The following is a 16,185-nucleotide window of genomic DNA, read 5'->3' on the forward strand; positions in this document are numbered from 1 at the left end:
CACGACAACCTGAATGCTTTGTTCAGGCGCCCCCTTTCTGCATCCCGCAGAGTCTCTCCGTCATCGAGCGGAGCAGCTGTGGCTAATTGACTTCCGCGATTTGGCCAAAACTTGAGCTGTGAAATGAAAGGGACGAGGCGGAACGATAAGGTGCGGAACGAACGAGCTGTGCGGAACGCTCGAGCTGTGCGCTGACAACTGCGCAGCAGGGTTTTGCGTCGTTGGTGATCACGCGTCGCTGTGGATATAAAGACGTTTCTGTTGAAACCCTGCCCACTTGAACGCTCCCCAAGCTCCGTCTCTTTCGTCGATCGTCAGCTCTTCTCGCCTTCCTCTTACGAGCATTTTCCCTTCATAGTCAGCCTCATTCTCCTGTTCACATCATAAGCCCTTTGTAAGGGATCGAGGATCCATCTCGCTGCGTGATCATCGACTTTGTCGTCATCAACCCATTCACTCTCCAACCCTCGCCCCCAAATCCGCACTTGACCCTTGACCTCCCAGGATGGGCTCTCAATTCTCCAACCTGGAGCTCGGCACCGACGCCCCCACTCCCACTCAAGCTCCGCAACCTGAAGCTGCTCTGTTCGACCCGTTCATCGGCGTGGTCGAGATCTACCTCTCCGTCCCCTCTGACACGTTCGACACGCTTCAAGGTCTGCTCAGTTGCATCAGGTACTTCGTCAAGCTCGAGCGGGACTCGAGCAAGGAGAAAGGTATGGTGGCAAGTGCCTGCGCGACACTCGAGGTGCCGGGGATGAAGGTTCATCATATCCAGACGCTGGCGGGAAGGCTTCCGGGTTTCCTATGGTGTGAGGCGCAGCTGAGGTTGCGCGTTGGACGACAGGACGCTCCGCCTGCGTACGACCATACAGACGATCGAAGCCGTCGAGAGGAGCTGGTGGACTTGCCGTGGATTGAGGCCTTGTATTGAATGATTTGTTGGCGGTGGAGCGATGGGCATGTCCATTCCTCCGGACGCGAGTAAAGCTGTCGTGCTTCCATGTCAATTTCGAATGCGTGCAAGTGGTGGTCTTTGAAGATATGCTTTCCTTTGCTCAACACATGTTGCCCGGACCGAGAGGCTGGGGGGTGTCCTCGGAGGGTCGTCACGCGTCCATCTTCAGTCGGGTTGAGTATGATGTTGTTGTATCTGCGAGCTAGTTTGGCGTCGAAACATGAATGTTAGGTCGAGAGACATCAGCATTGGTCACTCAAAATTTGCACGTCTGGTATTGTGTCTAGCGAGGTGAAATGAAAGAATTCGAGAGCAGTTCAGACAAAAGTATTCATAATAAAATGGAGCCTCAAAAAGGGTGCGTCGAAATTCACCGAGATCGGGTGATGATCTGGATCCGTGGCGCGCCAAGAGCGAAGGCTGCATGCCGTCCGTCGCGCTGTCAATTCGATTGATCGTCCTCGCTTCCGAATGGACGATTCAGAACGCGGTCAAGAAGCAGTGCGGCGTTTCAGAGCGTCTCACGGCTGTGAAGCGAGGGCCAGAGATACTGGCATGGAGAAGCTTCTGCCGAATGTAGCAACCGAAATTGGCGATGCACCGCAGATCACGGGTGGTTGGCTTTACGTTGTGCGTCAGGTCTTGGACCGGAAATGTCAGTCAAAGGTTGCCCGTTCTTCTGGAAGGGGAAAGCGAAGGCGAACGTATCGCCGCTCCGACGCCGGCGGCGGAACCAACGGGGGGGAGAAGAAAGGATGCTAAGGGCGGTGCGGATCACTTGATTGGTGCTCGGAACAGCAACTGCAGACGTCTGAACAGACCCGACGGGGCGGACGGTTCTGCGTCGCGCGCTGTAGTGATGCGGTTCGAGGTGAGAAGCCGCCCGCAAGGCTCCATCGTGTTTACCAGCCGCGAAATTCTTTCCAAACAACGCCAATCAGCAATAACAACAACAACAACAAGAAAGTCGCGACCGAGACCAACACCGAGACTGCAAGAGAAAAAAGAGAAATGGCTGTGATTTTCGAGAAACCGAGAGACACAGACAGCTGATTGGCAGCGGATGGGTCTAAAATTGAAACCCCGCTACTACGTCTCTTTCTCTTCCTCGAATTCCGGATGATTTTCCTCTGTTTTGCTGTGGGGGAGCGGTCGATCAGAAAGCAATATTGCACGTTGCGCTTAGTTTATTGCGCATCGGAAGAGCCCTTACTCTCGATATGCATACGGACAGAGAGAGCTCCGTTGCCGGGTTGCGATGCTGATGATCCTGGTTGCTTTCGCACTCGAAGGTACCAGTACACGAGTCCATGTGCGTTTCAACACTTGGAGATACAGCATCTCGCCTTGCCTGTGCGCCTTGTGCATGAGCAATGAGCTGCTTTGAACGTACAGAGATATGCCCGCTGCCACTCCATCGAGGGACACGAGGGCACAAAGCCGAGATTTGCAGCTTGCATTCGTCGTCGTGACATCAAAACGGCAAAACACCCTGGCGCTGCAGAGTAGCAGGGCGACCGGTGTCTGTGTGTCTGCGTTGTATGTTGGCGTGCTGCTTCGTCTGCCCAAGCGCGATTTGTGCTGATCACGGTGCATGAGCTACGTGCGCCGACGTGCGTGTTCTTATTTCCAAGTGCAAGGTGGCTGGCTGCTTGGGGGTGGTGCTGCACGAGTGTGGTTCAAGCTCCGATTATCTTTTTTCCTCGTCTCGTCTCGCTACCATTCGTCACACAGCGTCGCGCCTAGTCGCGCCTGGCTGGCAAAAGAGGCTGGGAATGCACCAAGGTGACCAACCAAAAAAGAAAAGAAGAAAAAGAAAATAATTGCCTGGCGTGTGTGAGAGTGTTGTTTCTCGCTGTCTGCTGTGAGCTGTAGCAGCAGCGTGCGATCGCGATTCAAAAATCCGACTGTCGATGGATAGCCAGGCTGCGCTCGAGAGGGCGGCAGCGCATGCTTCGACCCAATTGTCGGCTTTGACTGTGCTTGGCTGCTCGCTTTGCTCGCTATGCTGGATTTGCCTTTTGGCTTTGCGATCCAACCTTCTCGACGCCATCCTCCATCGCTGTTTCCTTCAGCCGCACCATCCCGGTCAAGCTCATCATTACCCATACTCTGGCGATAGTGTCTCCACATCTCGCCTCCATCGCGTTCAGCCTCACGCTCCGCGCTTCACAACCTGGACTTTGGGTTTCGCCTCGCCTTGCATCGATTCGCATCTCGCACCTCTTCAGGATCCGCACACCCGAATTGTCTTTGCGTTCTTCCCACCATCACTCTTACGCGCACATCGCAAGTCTCTTTCTGGCTTCTGGATCCTTCTTCCCAGTCGTGCATCGCAGCTTGGCTCTTGCCATTCCGATACTCGGTCGTCGCTGTCGCTTTCAACGTCACGGTCGCCTGCTTGTAATCTCGTAAATCGCTGCTTCTGCATTTGGCTGCTACTACCTTGGATACGCAATCATTGCGTCTCGAGGTTTTCTGTCAAGCTCCGTCAAGATAGACTCGTAAGTCAACTTGGAACCTTGTACGTACTCTGCATCTCCGCGTGGGCTGCCTTCATTCCGCCCAACGTCAGCGCACTTCCGTCGCTCGACTCCGCTTTCCTTTGTTCCCACTGACACGCCGGTTTTTCTGCTTCGCCGATTTCCTCTCGCAATCGCTCTCATCGCATCGCCTCAACCTCTGCTGCATAAACACCCACTCTCTCCTCTTGCTGTCCCAATGCATCACCATCATCTCGTCTCACCGCCGCGCCGATACACGTCGTAATGCCGCCTCGCGACCCGCCCGACCATTTCCACCCCCTCTCTCGACGCTCACTACCCGCACCATCGCCAACACAACACCCTCTTGGTGTCTCGTTGCCCACTACAGCTCCGGATTGCAAACAAGCGGACTCGGCAACATCACAGCGCTTCACCCTTCCACTTGCACCAGTATCGCATCAGTGCCGAGCCAGCAGCATCCTTCAAGGCGCTTACCCGCCTCGCAATTCGTTCAGTCGTCCCCTTTCTTCTCTGCCAGCCGCATCTGGACACCAAAATCCTCAGCACTACGACGAGGCCGTCAGGGAAAGCGACAACAGCATCAGCAGTGGCAGTAAGACTTGTCCACCAACCTTCTATCTAGCAACTGCACCTGTCGCACCCTTTCATCACACACCGGCTCTGTCCACGCCAAGCTCTTCTTTCGCGTCCATAACCCAGACCATGATGGCGGCAGCTCCAATGGACAGGCTCCCACCTTTGGGTCCAGCTAGTGGCATGCACAGCCCATTCTCGATACCTCACACGCTCTTCGGCAACGACGCAGCCCCTTCTTCCTCCTCCTACTCAAGCTCGCTGCCTCGATCTCCCCTAGCTTCGTCTTCCGAATCAAGACCACTTCCTCCTCTGTCCCACGACCCAGGGGCGCCCAAAAACGCTGCATTGCTCGATGCGCTCGCCGGTCCGTCCAGCGGTATGCAACCTTCATCCTCTTCACACTCGCTCACCGAGACGGACCCCTTCAATCTCGATTTGAGCCAGAATGCCGGCTCCACCCTTTCGGCGAGCGGCAGTTTTGGCGGCAACGGCGCCTACTCGAGCACCAACGGCAACTCCTTCGGTCAGCCTGGCTCAAGTAGCGGCGCAGGCTCTGGCTTCACAGATCGCAACGGCTCACAGCGCAGCAGCGGAGCAGGCGACGGCAACGATGCCGGGGGCAACGGAGACGACGGCTCCAAGGACGCCAGCGAAAAGGACAAGGCCAAAAAGACCAATCCACTCGTCGATCTGCTCGAGACAGAAGCTGCCTACGTGTCCGAGCTCAGCAAGATCATAAAAAAGGTCGCCGCCGCCTGGTCCCGCTCCAACTTCCCACCACCCGAGCTCGACACCATGTTTCGCAACGTCGAAGCCATATACCGAGCCAATCGCGGCTTTCTCAAGGCACTCAAAGAGATCGGTCCCAACCCTTCTTCGCCCAAAGCACTCGGCGACTTGCTCATGAAGTGGATCGACGACCTCGAGGCGCCCTACACGCGTTTCTGCGAAGGCTACCTCGCCGATTTTGACGCCTGGTCCACCGTCCAGTCCAATCCGCGCCTCGCCAAGCTCCTCGAGGAAGTTTCGGGTGCCACAGACGCCGAAGGTCGAGCTGTCGTGTTCAGCGATCGAAAGCGCGACCCAACCGAGCTGTGGACGCTCGATGCACTCTTTGCGCTCCCGCACATCCGTCTCAAGTACTACAAGAAGCTCTACTCGCGCCTTCTGAAAAGCACCCAGCCGGGAAGAAGCGATCACCGACTGCTTGTCGGCGCCAACGAGAAGCTCGACGAGCTCGTCGACAAATCCAGACGAAGACTTGCCGTCTCGGTGCTTGACGAGGCTGCAGGCCGCGAGTCGCGCGACAGCTCCTTCGCCGAGAGCAACGTCACGAGCGAAAACTCGCCGCGCGACCGTGTCTCCTCTGCCACTTCCGCGTCCGAGTCGCAATCGCCCAGTGTGCAGCCTGTTCAGAGCTTCGGCAACAAGTCTTCTCCCCCTCGCATCTCAGCGGCAGAACCCAGCAATGGTGCAAGCACCGGCTCTGCCGCCTCTACCGTCCGCGCTCCTACACCCGCAGGCATTCCTCTGCTAGGCGCGCCACCCACTGCTCAGCTCAACGGCCTCAGCCTCGATCAGCCCACCCTCACGTCTTCGCGGCCCGATCTGATTCGCGGCAATTCCGAGGTGGCCAGCGTCCACGACAGCGTCTCGCAGACCGCTACCGACACAGCCACATCCTCGCGCACCAATTCGCTCTCGCAGCCCATCGAGCTGCTCGAGAAGCGTCTCGACACGTCCAGGACGCTCGACATCTTTACCATGAAGCCCAAGAAGTGTCAGCTACAGATGAACCCGCCCGGCATCCCCTTTGCCCGCTCCATGCGCAAGTCGGCCGACGTCGTGATCCACTTTACCCCCTCCAGCGGTGGGCCCGAGGTCACGATTCGAAGGGCGCACATGTTCTTGCTCACCGACCTCTTCCTGGTCTGCGAGCGCATGACGCCGAGCGAGAAGGCCGAGCTCTCCAGTGGCGGCGTGGGTCCTGACATGTGGCTCCTGTACCCACCTCTAGCCGGCAAGCATCTGCGTGTCGCTGATATGGGCGGCCAAGGCAATGTGCTGTCGATCACCATCCTGAAGAAGGAAAGGCTCATCGTGCACACCGACTCTCGAGAAGCCAAGGAGAGTTGGCTGGAGCATTTTGCCGATTGCCAAAAGTTTGCAGCCAACATGGGGCTCAAGCTCAAGACGGGCGCCAGCACGATGGCCGCACCTCCTGCAGGTGGCAGTGTCGCGTCGGGTGCCACGCTAGCATCCGGAGCGCCCAGTCTCACCACACCCGCGCTCTCACCCGCCATTTCGATCACACCGTCTTCTCTCAATGGACACGACGAGGCAGGGCATGCGAGTTCGGCACCCTTCAGCCTCGAAGCAGACAACTCGCCTGTCATCGGCTCGGATCTGTCCCGGCAAGCCTCGTTCAACTCGGTCGCGTCATTCCCCAAGGTACCTGCGCTTGGCTCACCGGATCTCGGCATCTTGCCGCACGGCAGCCATCCGGGATTCTCGTCCCGGGCGCCTTCGCCTTCGCAGTTTGGACCGGGCAGCGGACCGGGTGGACCTCGTGGACCACCCATGGCGCGTCCCGGTATGATGTCGCCCACCAGTGGCACGCTCTCGCCCGACACGAGTCCGGCGTTTGGACCTGCACGGTATGGTCCGGGCGGCTTTGGGCCGAATGGACCCTCGGGCATGGGACGACCGCCGCTGATGCAGGATCCCAACATGCCGCCTCGCTCGCCAGGCGGTATGCGAGGACCTGGTGGAACTGGAGGACCTGGAGGACCCGGTGGGCCGGGGGGACCGATGCAATTCCCACGTGGAGGGCCGAGTCCGATCCCCGGTCAGAGGCCAGGTGGCGGTCCAGGCAGCAGTCCTGGCTTTGGTCCGATGCACGTGCGGCCAGGAATGGGACCGCCACCTCCGCCTGGCATGGGACCTGGTGGACCTGCCTTCATGAACGGCGCTCCCCGATCGCCCATGGGACGACCGCCTCCGGGAGGTGTATCGTGGGCGCCCGGACCGCCTCGTCCACCTCCCAACGGTATGGGAACACGCGAAGCCATGCGTCGACCTTCTGCACCGAATCTGCGCCAGCCATCGCACAGCTCGTCTGGGGATGGACGCACCTCGGACGAAGTCGAGGGCGGCGGGCGATCGTTCATCCGCACGCGATCCGTGTCCAGCACCGGCTCTTCTGCGCCCAAACTTCCTTCCGCCATGATGAAGGAGGGACGCGAACGTGGCGAACGTGGCACGGACGTTTCGCCACCTTCGAGCCCGGTTCAGAAGCGACAGGGACCGTTCCGAAGCACCGTGTCTGCGCAGATGCGCTGCAAGCTGTTCCTCAAGCAGTCACACGCGCAGTGGAAGTCGTTGGGAAACGCACGGTTGAAGCTGTTCCACATCCTGCCGGATGACATCAGGCAGTTGGTGGTGGAGAACGATCGCAAGACGCTCATCTCGACGATCGTGCTGACGGACGGCGTGGAGCGTGTGGGCAAGGTGGGAGTGGCGGTCGAGTTGAGCGATCAGGGCAACAGGACGGGGATTATTTACATGCTGCAGATGCGCAGTGAGGAGTCGGCCAGTGGACTGTTCGGTCAGCTGTTGGAGGGAAGCGATCGTACGGCGGCGGCGATTTCCATGGGCGGCAGTTTGGCCTGAAGGTGATGTGTTACTCGAATAGACAGTGTCATACATCTGCATCTGGAGTTCTGTGTGCGTGAATGAATGAGAATGTTGGTGGATTGCGGATGAGTCTAAAAGTACATGGTGTGGGATGCGATGCCGAGTCGACGTGCGGGGGAAGCAGCAGGGACGGGCGTTTTGAGGAGGAAAATCTAGTCGTCGTCTTGGTCCATGTCGTCGTGCTGGCTGTCGTCTTGTGTTTGGACCGAAGGCTGGGATTTGGAAGGGCTTTTCTTGGAAGCAGCCTTCTTTTTGGTAGGTTTCGAGGGCTGCGACTCTGCAGCTGCATCTTGGGCTGGCTCAGCATCGGCTTGTTGCTCTGCTCCGTCTGCATTCTCTTCTGCGGCCTCGCCGTCGTCGCCCTCGTCATCTTCCTCGTCTTCCTCCACCTCCTCTTCGTCTTCTTCTTCGTCCTGCAGCGTGCCTTCCAGAATCATCTCCTCTTCGAGCTGCTTCTGCTGCGCCTTGTTCTCTCTCGCTTCCAACGCGGTGGACAGCGCCACCGGTGTAGGAATAGCATCCTTCAGGAACTCCAGATGCTCGTTCTGCTGAACCGCCCTTGACAGATCCTTGTAGAAGACGTTCTTGCGTTTGTCCAGCTTTGCGTTGGTGTAGGCTTCGTCTGTCAGTTTCTTGATGAAGATTTCGGTGGCGATGCTGATGAGGAAGGTGGCTTCTTTGGAGCAGATGTCGACGTCGCGGTCCGCCTTGATGATGCGCGAGACTCGGGCTGTGGGGAAGATGGAGGTGCCGCGTTGGGGTTTGGATGATTTGGAGGGTGAGACGGTGGACGAGGAGGGTTCAGGTGTGGTTGGCGAGCCTGGTTGTGACATTGTGACAGTGAGGCAGAAGAGCGAGATGTGAGTGTGATGGTTGTGATGGTTGTGATGGCTGGAAGGATGGAAGAAGAGAAGGCGGAAAAGAGAGAGCCTTGGCCGTCACAATTTACGCGACGCGTAGAGTTGGGCGCAAGAACTGTCAAAGATCAACACTTTCGGAACTTCTACCGACGCACAGCTCAGCCACACTCACATAAACGCACCGACCATCTCTCCCCCTCAAGCACAACGACCATCACGTCTACTGTATCACCTTGATTGGACTGTCATGTCGTAAAGAATCGCTACGCCGACATGAAAGTAGCCACCAGTCACCCCGAGGCTTGACTCGACTGCCACTTCATTTCGACTCAGCCCCATCGCACACCTCCATGCTCAGCGATGCAGATGCCTCCACTAGTATATAGGACCGCCCACCCTTCTCGACTCCATCCATCCTATTGCTCGCCTGTACTGCATTGACGCTCTTCAGTATGGCAGACGAAACAGAGCAGCAGCTCTCGCCCGAGGCAGAGTCGTCTCGTTACCGACCCATCAAACGGCTCGACGAAAGTGTCGTCAATCGCATCGCAGCCGGCGAAATTATACATCGTCCCGCCAATGCGCTTAAGGAGCTCATCGAAAACTCGCTCGACGCAGGCGCCACCCTCATCCGTATCACCCTCAAGGAAGGCGGTATCAAGATGCTACAGATTCAAGACAATGGCTCCGGCATCCAGCCCTCTGACCTGCCTCTGCTTTGCGAACGCTTCGCAACCTCCAAGCTGCGAGACTTTGGCGATCTCGAAAACATGTCCACCTTCGGCTTCAGAGGTGAGGCGCTCGCCAGCATCAGCTACGTCACCGCGTCCATGAATGTCGTCTCCAAGACCAAACATCAGGACTGTGCCTTTCGAGCCTATTACGCCAACGGCAGCCTCACCCCTTCCAAACCTGGTCAGAGCGCCGATCCAAAGCAATGCGCAGGAACAGACGGAACGCTCATCACCGCAGAGGACCTCTTCTATAACGTTCCTCAACGTCGTAGAGCCTTGCGTAGCGCGGCTGACGAATACAATCGTGCGCTCGACGTCGTCTCCAAATACGCCGTCCACTACGGAGGCAAAGGCGTTGGGTTCGTCTGTCGCAAAGCTTCCAGCAATGCCACCGATCTCAACACTCCCTCGTCTCCGACTAACTCTACCCTGGACACGATCCGAACTTTGCACGGCAACGCAGTCGCGCGCGAACTAGTACAGCTCAAAGGTGTCGCGGACGGCAATCTCGGATTCCAGTGTCACGGCTGGGTCAGCGGCGCCAATTGGAGCAGCAAACGAACCACCATGCTATGCTTCATCAACAATCGTCTCGTCGATTGCCCTTTGCTCAAACGATCCATCGAAGCGCTCTACGCTACGCTCCTGCCCAAGGGTGGCCATCCGTGGGTCTACCTGTCCATCACAGTCAATCCGGCAAACGTCGATGTCAATGTGCATCCTACCAAAAAGGAGGTTCATTTCCTGCACGAGGAGGAGATTGTCGAGCACATTTGCCAAGATGTACAGAAACTGCTGGCCGGTGCCAACTCGAGCAGGACTTTCACCTTTTCGCAAGCGGTCCTTCCTATTCTTGCCCCCGATGTAGGTGTCACCTCAGCATCTTCAGCGGTTGCGCCAAGAGTGACCGAGCACGTGTCGAGACCGCCTCTGGGGGAGGCTACCAGCAGTAGCAGCAGTAGCGGCGCAAGCGGCACCCACAGCCCCGTCAATTCTGTTCGCAAATCGGACAGCTCCGGTCCCGTCTCTTCATCCAAGGGATATCCACAGCATCTGGTCCGTGTCGATGCAAAGACGAGGACGCTTGATGCCATGTTTGGGTCCAAAGCCATCGGCAAGAAGCGCGCCCTCGAGTCTGATGGCCTGGAGTCTGCACCTTCCGATGCAACCATGGCAGACCTAGCAGCAGACAACGAGGCCTCGACGTCCGTGCCACACTGGGCTGCCAACGTGGAAAGCAGCGCCTCGTTCGCAAACACCGATGGCGACGGCGGTAGCACCAGTGTCGGCTCGTTAATCAAACGCGGTCGAGAATCGCTCAATGTCCGCATCTCTGACTCAGACTGCTCCCTGACATCTGTACGACATTTGCGAGCGCAGATCTCAAAAGCCCAACATCGAAATCTTACCGACGTCGTCCAAAATCACACCTTCGTCGGCGTCGTTGATCTTCGCAAGGGCCTTAGCCTGGTACAGCACGAAACGAGGTTGCTGCTCGTCAATCACGACGCCATGATCCGTGAGTTTGCTTACCAGCTCGTCCTTCGTCAATTTGGCAGTTTGAGTCGGATCCGACTGGATCCTGCACCCAAGCTCGACGATCTCGTTCGTTTGGCACTCCAAGACACGGTCGGTATCCCCGAAGACGACTCGGGAAGCATCGAGGCGACAAGGGAAAAGATTGTCCAGCTGCTGGTCGGCAACGCCGAGATGATCCAAGAATATTTTTCAGTGTGTCTGGACGCCGAGAAGCGGACAATCGAGGCACTTCCGAGTCTCCTTTCCGGGAGTGGCGTCTACGGCAGTGCCATCGAATTTGATCGTCTGCCGCAGCTGCTGGTGAGAATGGCGACGCGTGTGGGTTGGTCGGACGAGCAAGAATGCTTTGATACGTTTGCACGACAGCTCGCCTGGAGCTGCACACCCTGTCCGCCACCAGCGGCAGCAGCGGTGACACCAGCAGCAGAAGCAGCTACAGCAGCAAATATCAGCGAGGAGGCTTCGGTTGACGTGGCGCAGCGACAGCAGGAGGAAGCCCGTGCAGAAAAGGAGCGCGAAGAAGAGCAGGAAGCATCCAAAAGGAAGGTTCAGCATCTCTGGTTCGACAGCATGGCCAAATCCAGAGGCAAGTACGTGCCGAGCAAGGCGACCAACGAGTACGTGATTCAAGTCGCCAATCTCCCTGATCTGTATCGGGTCTTTGAACGCTGTTGATGTAGGCAGCGCAGCCTTCGTGTCTCCCATTCGACCTTGCAACGCAAGCGTCAATGCCACAGCCAATCTCAGAGCCGTTATCCGGATGAGACTGTGCAGACCTCGTCGATAAATGAAAACATTTTTGAATGTCATTGATCCTTCTTGTTTTGCTTGTTTATCTTCTGCGTCTTGCCCTCCAACCTCGACCAAAGCTTCTCTTGCCATGCCTCGACAAACGCCTTTCTCCCGAAAACACGTCTCGCTCTTTCCCTCGCAGCCTCCCTCATCTGCAGCACTTTGTCTGGGTTCTTGTCCTGCAGTTCAAAGATCTCGGCTAGCACCGACGCGAACTCCTCCACTGTTTCTGCGTGATACCCCACCGCCACTTCCTTCCCTTCCTGCTGTATCGCTGCAGCCTTCTCCTTCGGTAGAGGGTGATTCGCCGAAGGAACGGCGATATCCAACCACGGACCCGCCGACCTATGACTGACCGTCACCAAGCCGCTCGCCATGAACTCGACGACGCCGATCCCGAAATGTTCGTCCTTCATGGTGCTGACGCCTACACTTGCCGTCTGCAGCCTTTTGAGGATTTCTTTGAAGTCGGCGTTGACGACGAACTCGACGTGATCGTCTAGCTGAAGCGAAGTGCAGAGTTGTCGGAGCAGCGAGATGCGGTGCTCGTCGTCGACGTTGCGCGAGCTACCCATGATGACGAGTTTGACGGTGTTCGCTAAGTGCGGGTGGGTGGAGAGGAGTTCGCGGAGGATGTGCAGTTGCTGGGGGTGTTCCTTTTCTGGACGAAACTGGGCGAGGGAAACGATGGTGTGCGTTCGTGCTTCGAGTGCGAACCCGGCCATCTCGTCCGTATCGCAAGGCGGGTAGACTTTTTCAACTGGCTTTCCCGTGAGTTGCTTCAGATGTGCCTGGGTCCAACTGCCATTCGCAACGACAACATCCGCCCGCCTAAGCACCCACCCGTACACCCACGCGAACAACCTGTAGTACGCCAGTTTGACAAACGTCTTGACGCTCGAATTCGCGCTCGACGCATTCGTGTGTCCGCCGACCCGACTCCTCACCCTCTCGAGCATATCCGTCGAGATGACCGGGTAGTGGACGTACCCGCCTACGGGAAGATCGCGTTTGAACAGTCTGGCTACTGGGAAGGTGAATGCGTACCCCATCGTGTCGATGTACACATCGGGTATCAAGCTCGACAGCGCCTCGAACGCCAACCATATGCTGCCGTAGCTCTGCCCCAACAGCGTGAAACGTTTCCACGTCGTATCCTCCACCATCCAGCGTCTGCCTAACGGGATCATGAGAATTCGGCTGGAATCCAGCTCGATTCCGAATCGACTCGACGCCTTGCCGAGGATCTCCTCCTTCGACGCACCAGGAAAGTCACCCGTGTACACAGCGATGATACACTTCGGATCCAACGCAAGGTGCAGCTGCACAGCTTCGTACAGAACACGTTCTCCGCCACCACCGGCGTTGCAGTACGGGTGGAAGAAGCCGACGATGTTCCGAGCTCCCTGCGTCTTCTCGTCGATGTCGAGGGTGGAGAGGAATTTGCGTCGACGGATGCGGTTGGACTTGCGCGTTTTGCGCAGCGCCTTGTCTGCGACTTGGACGGCACCGACGCTGAACGAAAAGGTGAGCAGGCCGAGCGGGAGGAGCAGAGGCACCAAAAAGTTGCGCAGGGTGGTGGTGAAGGGTTCAGAGCGGTCGGAAGGAGGAATGGGTAGTAAGGTCGTTGTTGCCAGGGGATCGTACGTCTGCTGCGCGGCTGCTGCTGTGGGCATGACGTAGATGAACAGCGCTGCGAGAGCTAAAAGGTATGCCGAGCCGGAAAGGCCTCTCGTCGAAGTCAAGCTGCGCGCCATCGTCGGCGCCTTGACCTTCTCAACCCTCCTTTCCTTGTCATTCCTTCCGACGACCGTCGTATCTTCCACACGACTCGTCCGCAAACTCTCCACCACAAACCCATAGCTGTCCACCATCAGCCAAATCGGCACCACCACCCACACCAGGTTCATCACCACCAGATACCCCCACAGCAACAACCAATCGTCCGTCTTCAACCCCGCACTCCCCGTCAACCACTCCGGCGCGAACGTCATCCACCCACCATAAATCTCCCCCGTACACAGCACCACCACCCAGTAGTGGTAGCCCACATCTCCTTTCGCCAACAGCCACGCGCAGTACCCCGCCAACGGACCCGCCAGCAGCACGGTCACCCACTCCATCGCTACGAGCGTTGCGTCCGCCGTACCCCATCGTGCATCCGCTAGTGCGTACTCCTTCCACAGCTGACCGAAGAACGAGGAGGAGGCGTTGACGGTCCGGTTTTGGGTGGAGAGGTAGAGGAAGGACGCTTCGAGGGTGAGGTGACAGATCGCGTCGAAGACGAGCCAGAGGAAGATACCGCGGGTTTTGCGAGAGGCGGTGCGAGGAAGGACGGAGACGGACAGCAAGTGAGCGGCGAGCACCATACTCCCGACGTAGCCGAGCGAGAGCGCCGTTTGAAGGTTCAGTAGTCGATCCATCGTTCCGACACCCTGGAGGATCCCGATGACAGGGTGAGGGATGGATTTGTGGTGGACAGGAAGAAGGAGAGTTGGGTGAAGAACGAGTTCTTGCAAAGGTCCGTGCAGGAAAATCGCAAGATCCGGCAGGACACGTCGACCTGACAAGCGCGACCTGATGGAAAATTAGAGACAACGCCGCCGTCAAAGAGTGCCACCCCAACGAAAGATGGCTCGTTTCTACAACCTTTCAGCTCACGTCCAACGTCAGACAGGACTCGCCTGGTATTGACACACTTCGACAGTCGCTCCGCCAACGAGCCTCTGTTCTTGATAACGACATAGCGATTGCATGATATCCGAATACAGGACAAGAATGAGTCAAGACACATCAGCCACAGCCTACCACCTATCCTCGGGATCGTACCAACGAACCCGCTGTAGAGCCGCCCAACGCAGATCCTTTGCTATCGTTTCTTGATCATCGTCCTTGTTTCGGTCGACCTGCATAATTTCTGCATAGTGCAGCTCGCAGAGTCCAAAGTCGCGTTGTGAAGCCGCATTCTTACGCTGGCCCATGTGGACACTATACGGAGCGATGACCCGTTTGAAAAGTGTCCACGTCCATGCGTTCGTTCGCGGAGCAGGATGTTGTTTGGTTGAAGAGCACGCAGCATCTTGGGCATGTCGTCTTGTCATGACTGTTTCCCAAGTAGTGGGATTTAAGACATGAGCCACGAGGGTCCTTGGCATCTGTGCAACTGAACATTAACGCCTTCGTTCCGATTTTCAGGGACATGTACGGCAAGCATACGCCTAGATCCTCCTCGAGACGGCGGCGTTGTGCGCGTTCGGGGCACGAGAGAACCAAAAGCTTAAGAGTAGAGTGAGTCTGATCGCATAGCATAAGGTAGTACAGCTGTCTCCAAGACTCGCGCACCTCATACTGTAGGCGTATCGTCAGGGTGTTGAGCCTCGAATGTTGAACAAGCAGCATCGCCGTCTCCGTGTCTAGATACAGCGGAACCTCCAGGTCGCTGACCCAACAGAGCCAATTGAAGAAGCCATCGTAGCGTTCCACCATACAAAGTAACGAAGCGTGACCGCTGCCTCGAACATCCGTGTACGGCTTGCCCCTGGGTTCTCGCCATATGAAGCAAGCTGGATACAGAAGGTCAAGAGTCTCGGCGACCTCTCGCATTCTCTCCCTCGGTACAGCCAGCTCCAAAGTGTCCAGACCCGAGGGGACTGGAACTTCCCAGAGCGCGTAACTAATGGCACGAGCAAGGATGACGATGAGACGGGCCTCATTCACTCGACACGGATGATAGTCGAACCAAGGAGGTTTGACCGCTCGAGGAGGATGCTGAACGTGTAGTGCTAACGTTCTCATCTTGATCCAATAGTTTCGAAGGTGCATGTCGACCGAGGCGCGAAACAGCCAGTGTGACTTGACAAAACCCTGACACCGCACATGACGATGCGCGATGGGGAGGCTCAGCCAATACATATACGAGCTAACCGTTAAACAGCTGATGAGGTCTGAACTGGCTTTTACGTGGTTCGTCACATCGTCTACGGCGAGTGCGAATTCCATGATGATGATCTGGATCTCTCGTGGTAGCTTTAGGAACGGGAACGGCATAATGTCGAGCTGAAATTCGTTCGTGTTGTTGTTGCTGTTCAGCATTGGGCTTAAGGCTGCTTTACTGGACAAAAAAGTTCGAGTGAGGTGGGAGGAGAAATCGGAGCGACAAAGAGAGGACGACCTGGCAGGAGTGCAACTTCTTATAGCTTCGTCCGCGAAGTTGAGGTGCGTTTCGTTGCGTGTGCAAGAGGCGAATGCTGTTCGCGGTAGATGGCGTCCAACTTGTATGCTGTTTGCAGGTCAGCTGCGCGAATGCAGTTGTGGATCGCAGGAAGCGCTGCACGTTGGAGTCGAGGTTCGAAAATTTCGGTGGTGGCGCTAGAAAATCGTCGTGTGGATGCGATTTTCCCCGCTTGCCGCAACTGACTTTACCTAGCGCTCTTGGCATTGATGCTCGCTTCCCTTTTGCTACATCAAATGGCCGAACCAGGCTCGAAGCGCGATGATCTCTCGGACGCATCTCAGCGATTCGA

At 57.0% G+C, this 16,185-nt stretch overlaps 7 protein-coding genes across 7 annotated transcripts; 4 read left to right on the forward strand and 3 right to left on the reverse strand.

Moving 5' to 3' along the window:
• Positions 1-505: 505 nt before the first annotated feature.
• PHSY_000552 (hypothetical protein) lies at positions 506-934 on the forward strand (the record flags this gene model as incomplete). The annotated part of the gene is made up of 1 exon (XM_012331189.1): positions 506-934. The coding sequence occupies one exon, from the start codon at positions 506-508 to the stop codon at positions 932-934; it is 429 nt and encodes a 142-aa protein (XP_012186579.1).
• A 495-nt stretch (positions 935-1,429) lies between these two features.
• On the forward strand, positions 1,430-1,720 carry PHSY_000553 (hypothetical protein; the record flags this gene model as incomplete). The annotated part of the gene is made up of 1 exon (XM_012331190.1): positions 1,430-1,720. The coding sequence occupies one exon, from the start codon at positions 1,430-1,432 to the stop codon at positions 1,718-1,720; it is 291 nt and encodes a 96-aa protein (XP_012186580.1).
• Positions 1,721-3,726: 2,006 nt separating this feature from the next.
• On the forward strand, positions 3,727-7,713 carry PHSY_000554 (hypothetical protein; the record flags this gene model as incomplete). The annotated part of the gene is made up of 1 exon (XM_012331191.1): positions 3,727-7,713. One exon carries the CDS (start codon positions 3,727-3,729, stop codon positions 7,711-7,713), a length of 3,987 nt encoding a protein of 1,328 aa, XP_012186581.1.
• Positions 7,714-7,889: 176 nt separating this feature from the next.
• Positions 7,890-8,570, reverse strand: PHSY_000555 (hypothetical protein; the record flags this gene model as incomplete). The annotated part of the gene is made up of 1 exon (XM_012331192.1): positions 7,890-8,570. The coding sequence occupies one exon, from the start codon at positions 8,568-8,570 to the stop codon at positions 7,890-7,892; it is 681 nt and encodes a 226-aa protein (XP_012186582.1).
• Positions 8,571-9,049: 479 nt separating this feature from the next.
• PHSY_000556 (hypothetical protein) lies at positions 9,050-11,545 on the forward strand (the record flags this gene model as incomplete). Its single annotated transcript, XM_012331193.1, has 1 exon — positions 9,050-11,545. The coding sequence occupies one exon, from the start codon at positions 9,050-9,052 to the stop codon at positions 11,543-11,545; it is 2,496 nt and encodes an 831-aa protein (XP_012186583.1).
• A 131-nt stretch (positions 11,546-11,676) lies between these two features.
• PHSY_000557 (hypothetical protein) lies at positions 11,677-14,574 on the reverse strand (the record flags this gene model as incomplete). The annotated part of the gene is made up of 2 exons (XM_012331194.1): positions 11,677-14,239; positions 14,492-14,574. The coding sequence occupies 2 exons, from the start codon at positions 14,572-14,574 to the stop codon at positions 11,677-11,679; spliced, it is 2,646 nt and encodes an 881-aa protein (XP_012186584.1).
• Positions 14,575-14,650: 76 nt separating this feature from the next.
• Positions 14,651-15,754, reverse strand: PHSY_000558 (hypothetical protein; the record flags this gene model as incomplete). Its single annotated transcript, XM_012331195.1, has 1 exon — positions 14,651-15,754. The coding sequence occupies one exon, from the start codon at positions 15,752-15,754 to the stop codon at positions 14,651-14,653; it is 1,104 nt and encodes a 367-aa protein (XP_012186585.1).
• Positions 15,755-16,185: the final 431 nt, after the last annotated feature.

The sequence above is a fragment of the Pseudozyma hubeiensis genome, assembly GCF_000403515.1.
Source record: "Pseudozyma hubeiensis SY62 DNA, scaffold: PHS8, whole genome shotgun sequence".
Lineage (NCBI taxonomy): Eukaryota > Fungi > Basidiomycota > Ustilaginomycetes > Ustilaginales > Ustilaginaceae > Pseudozyma > Pseudozyma hubeiensis.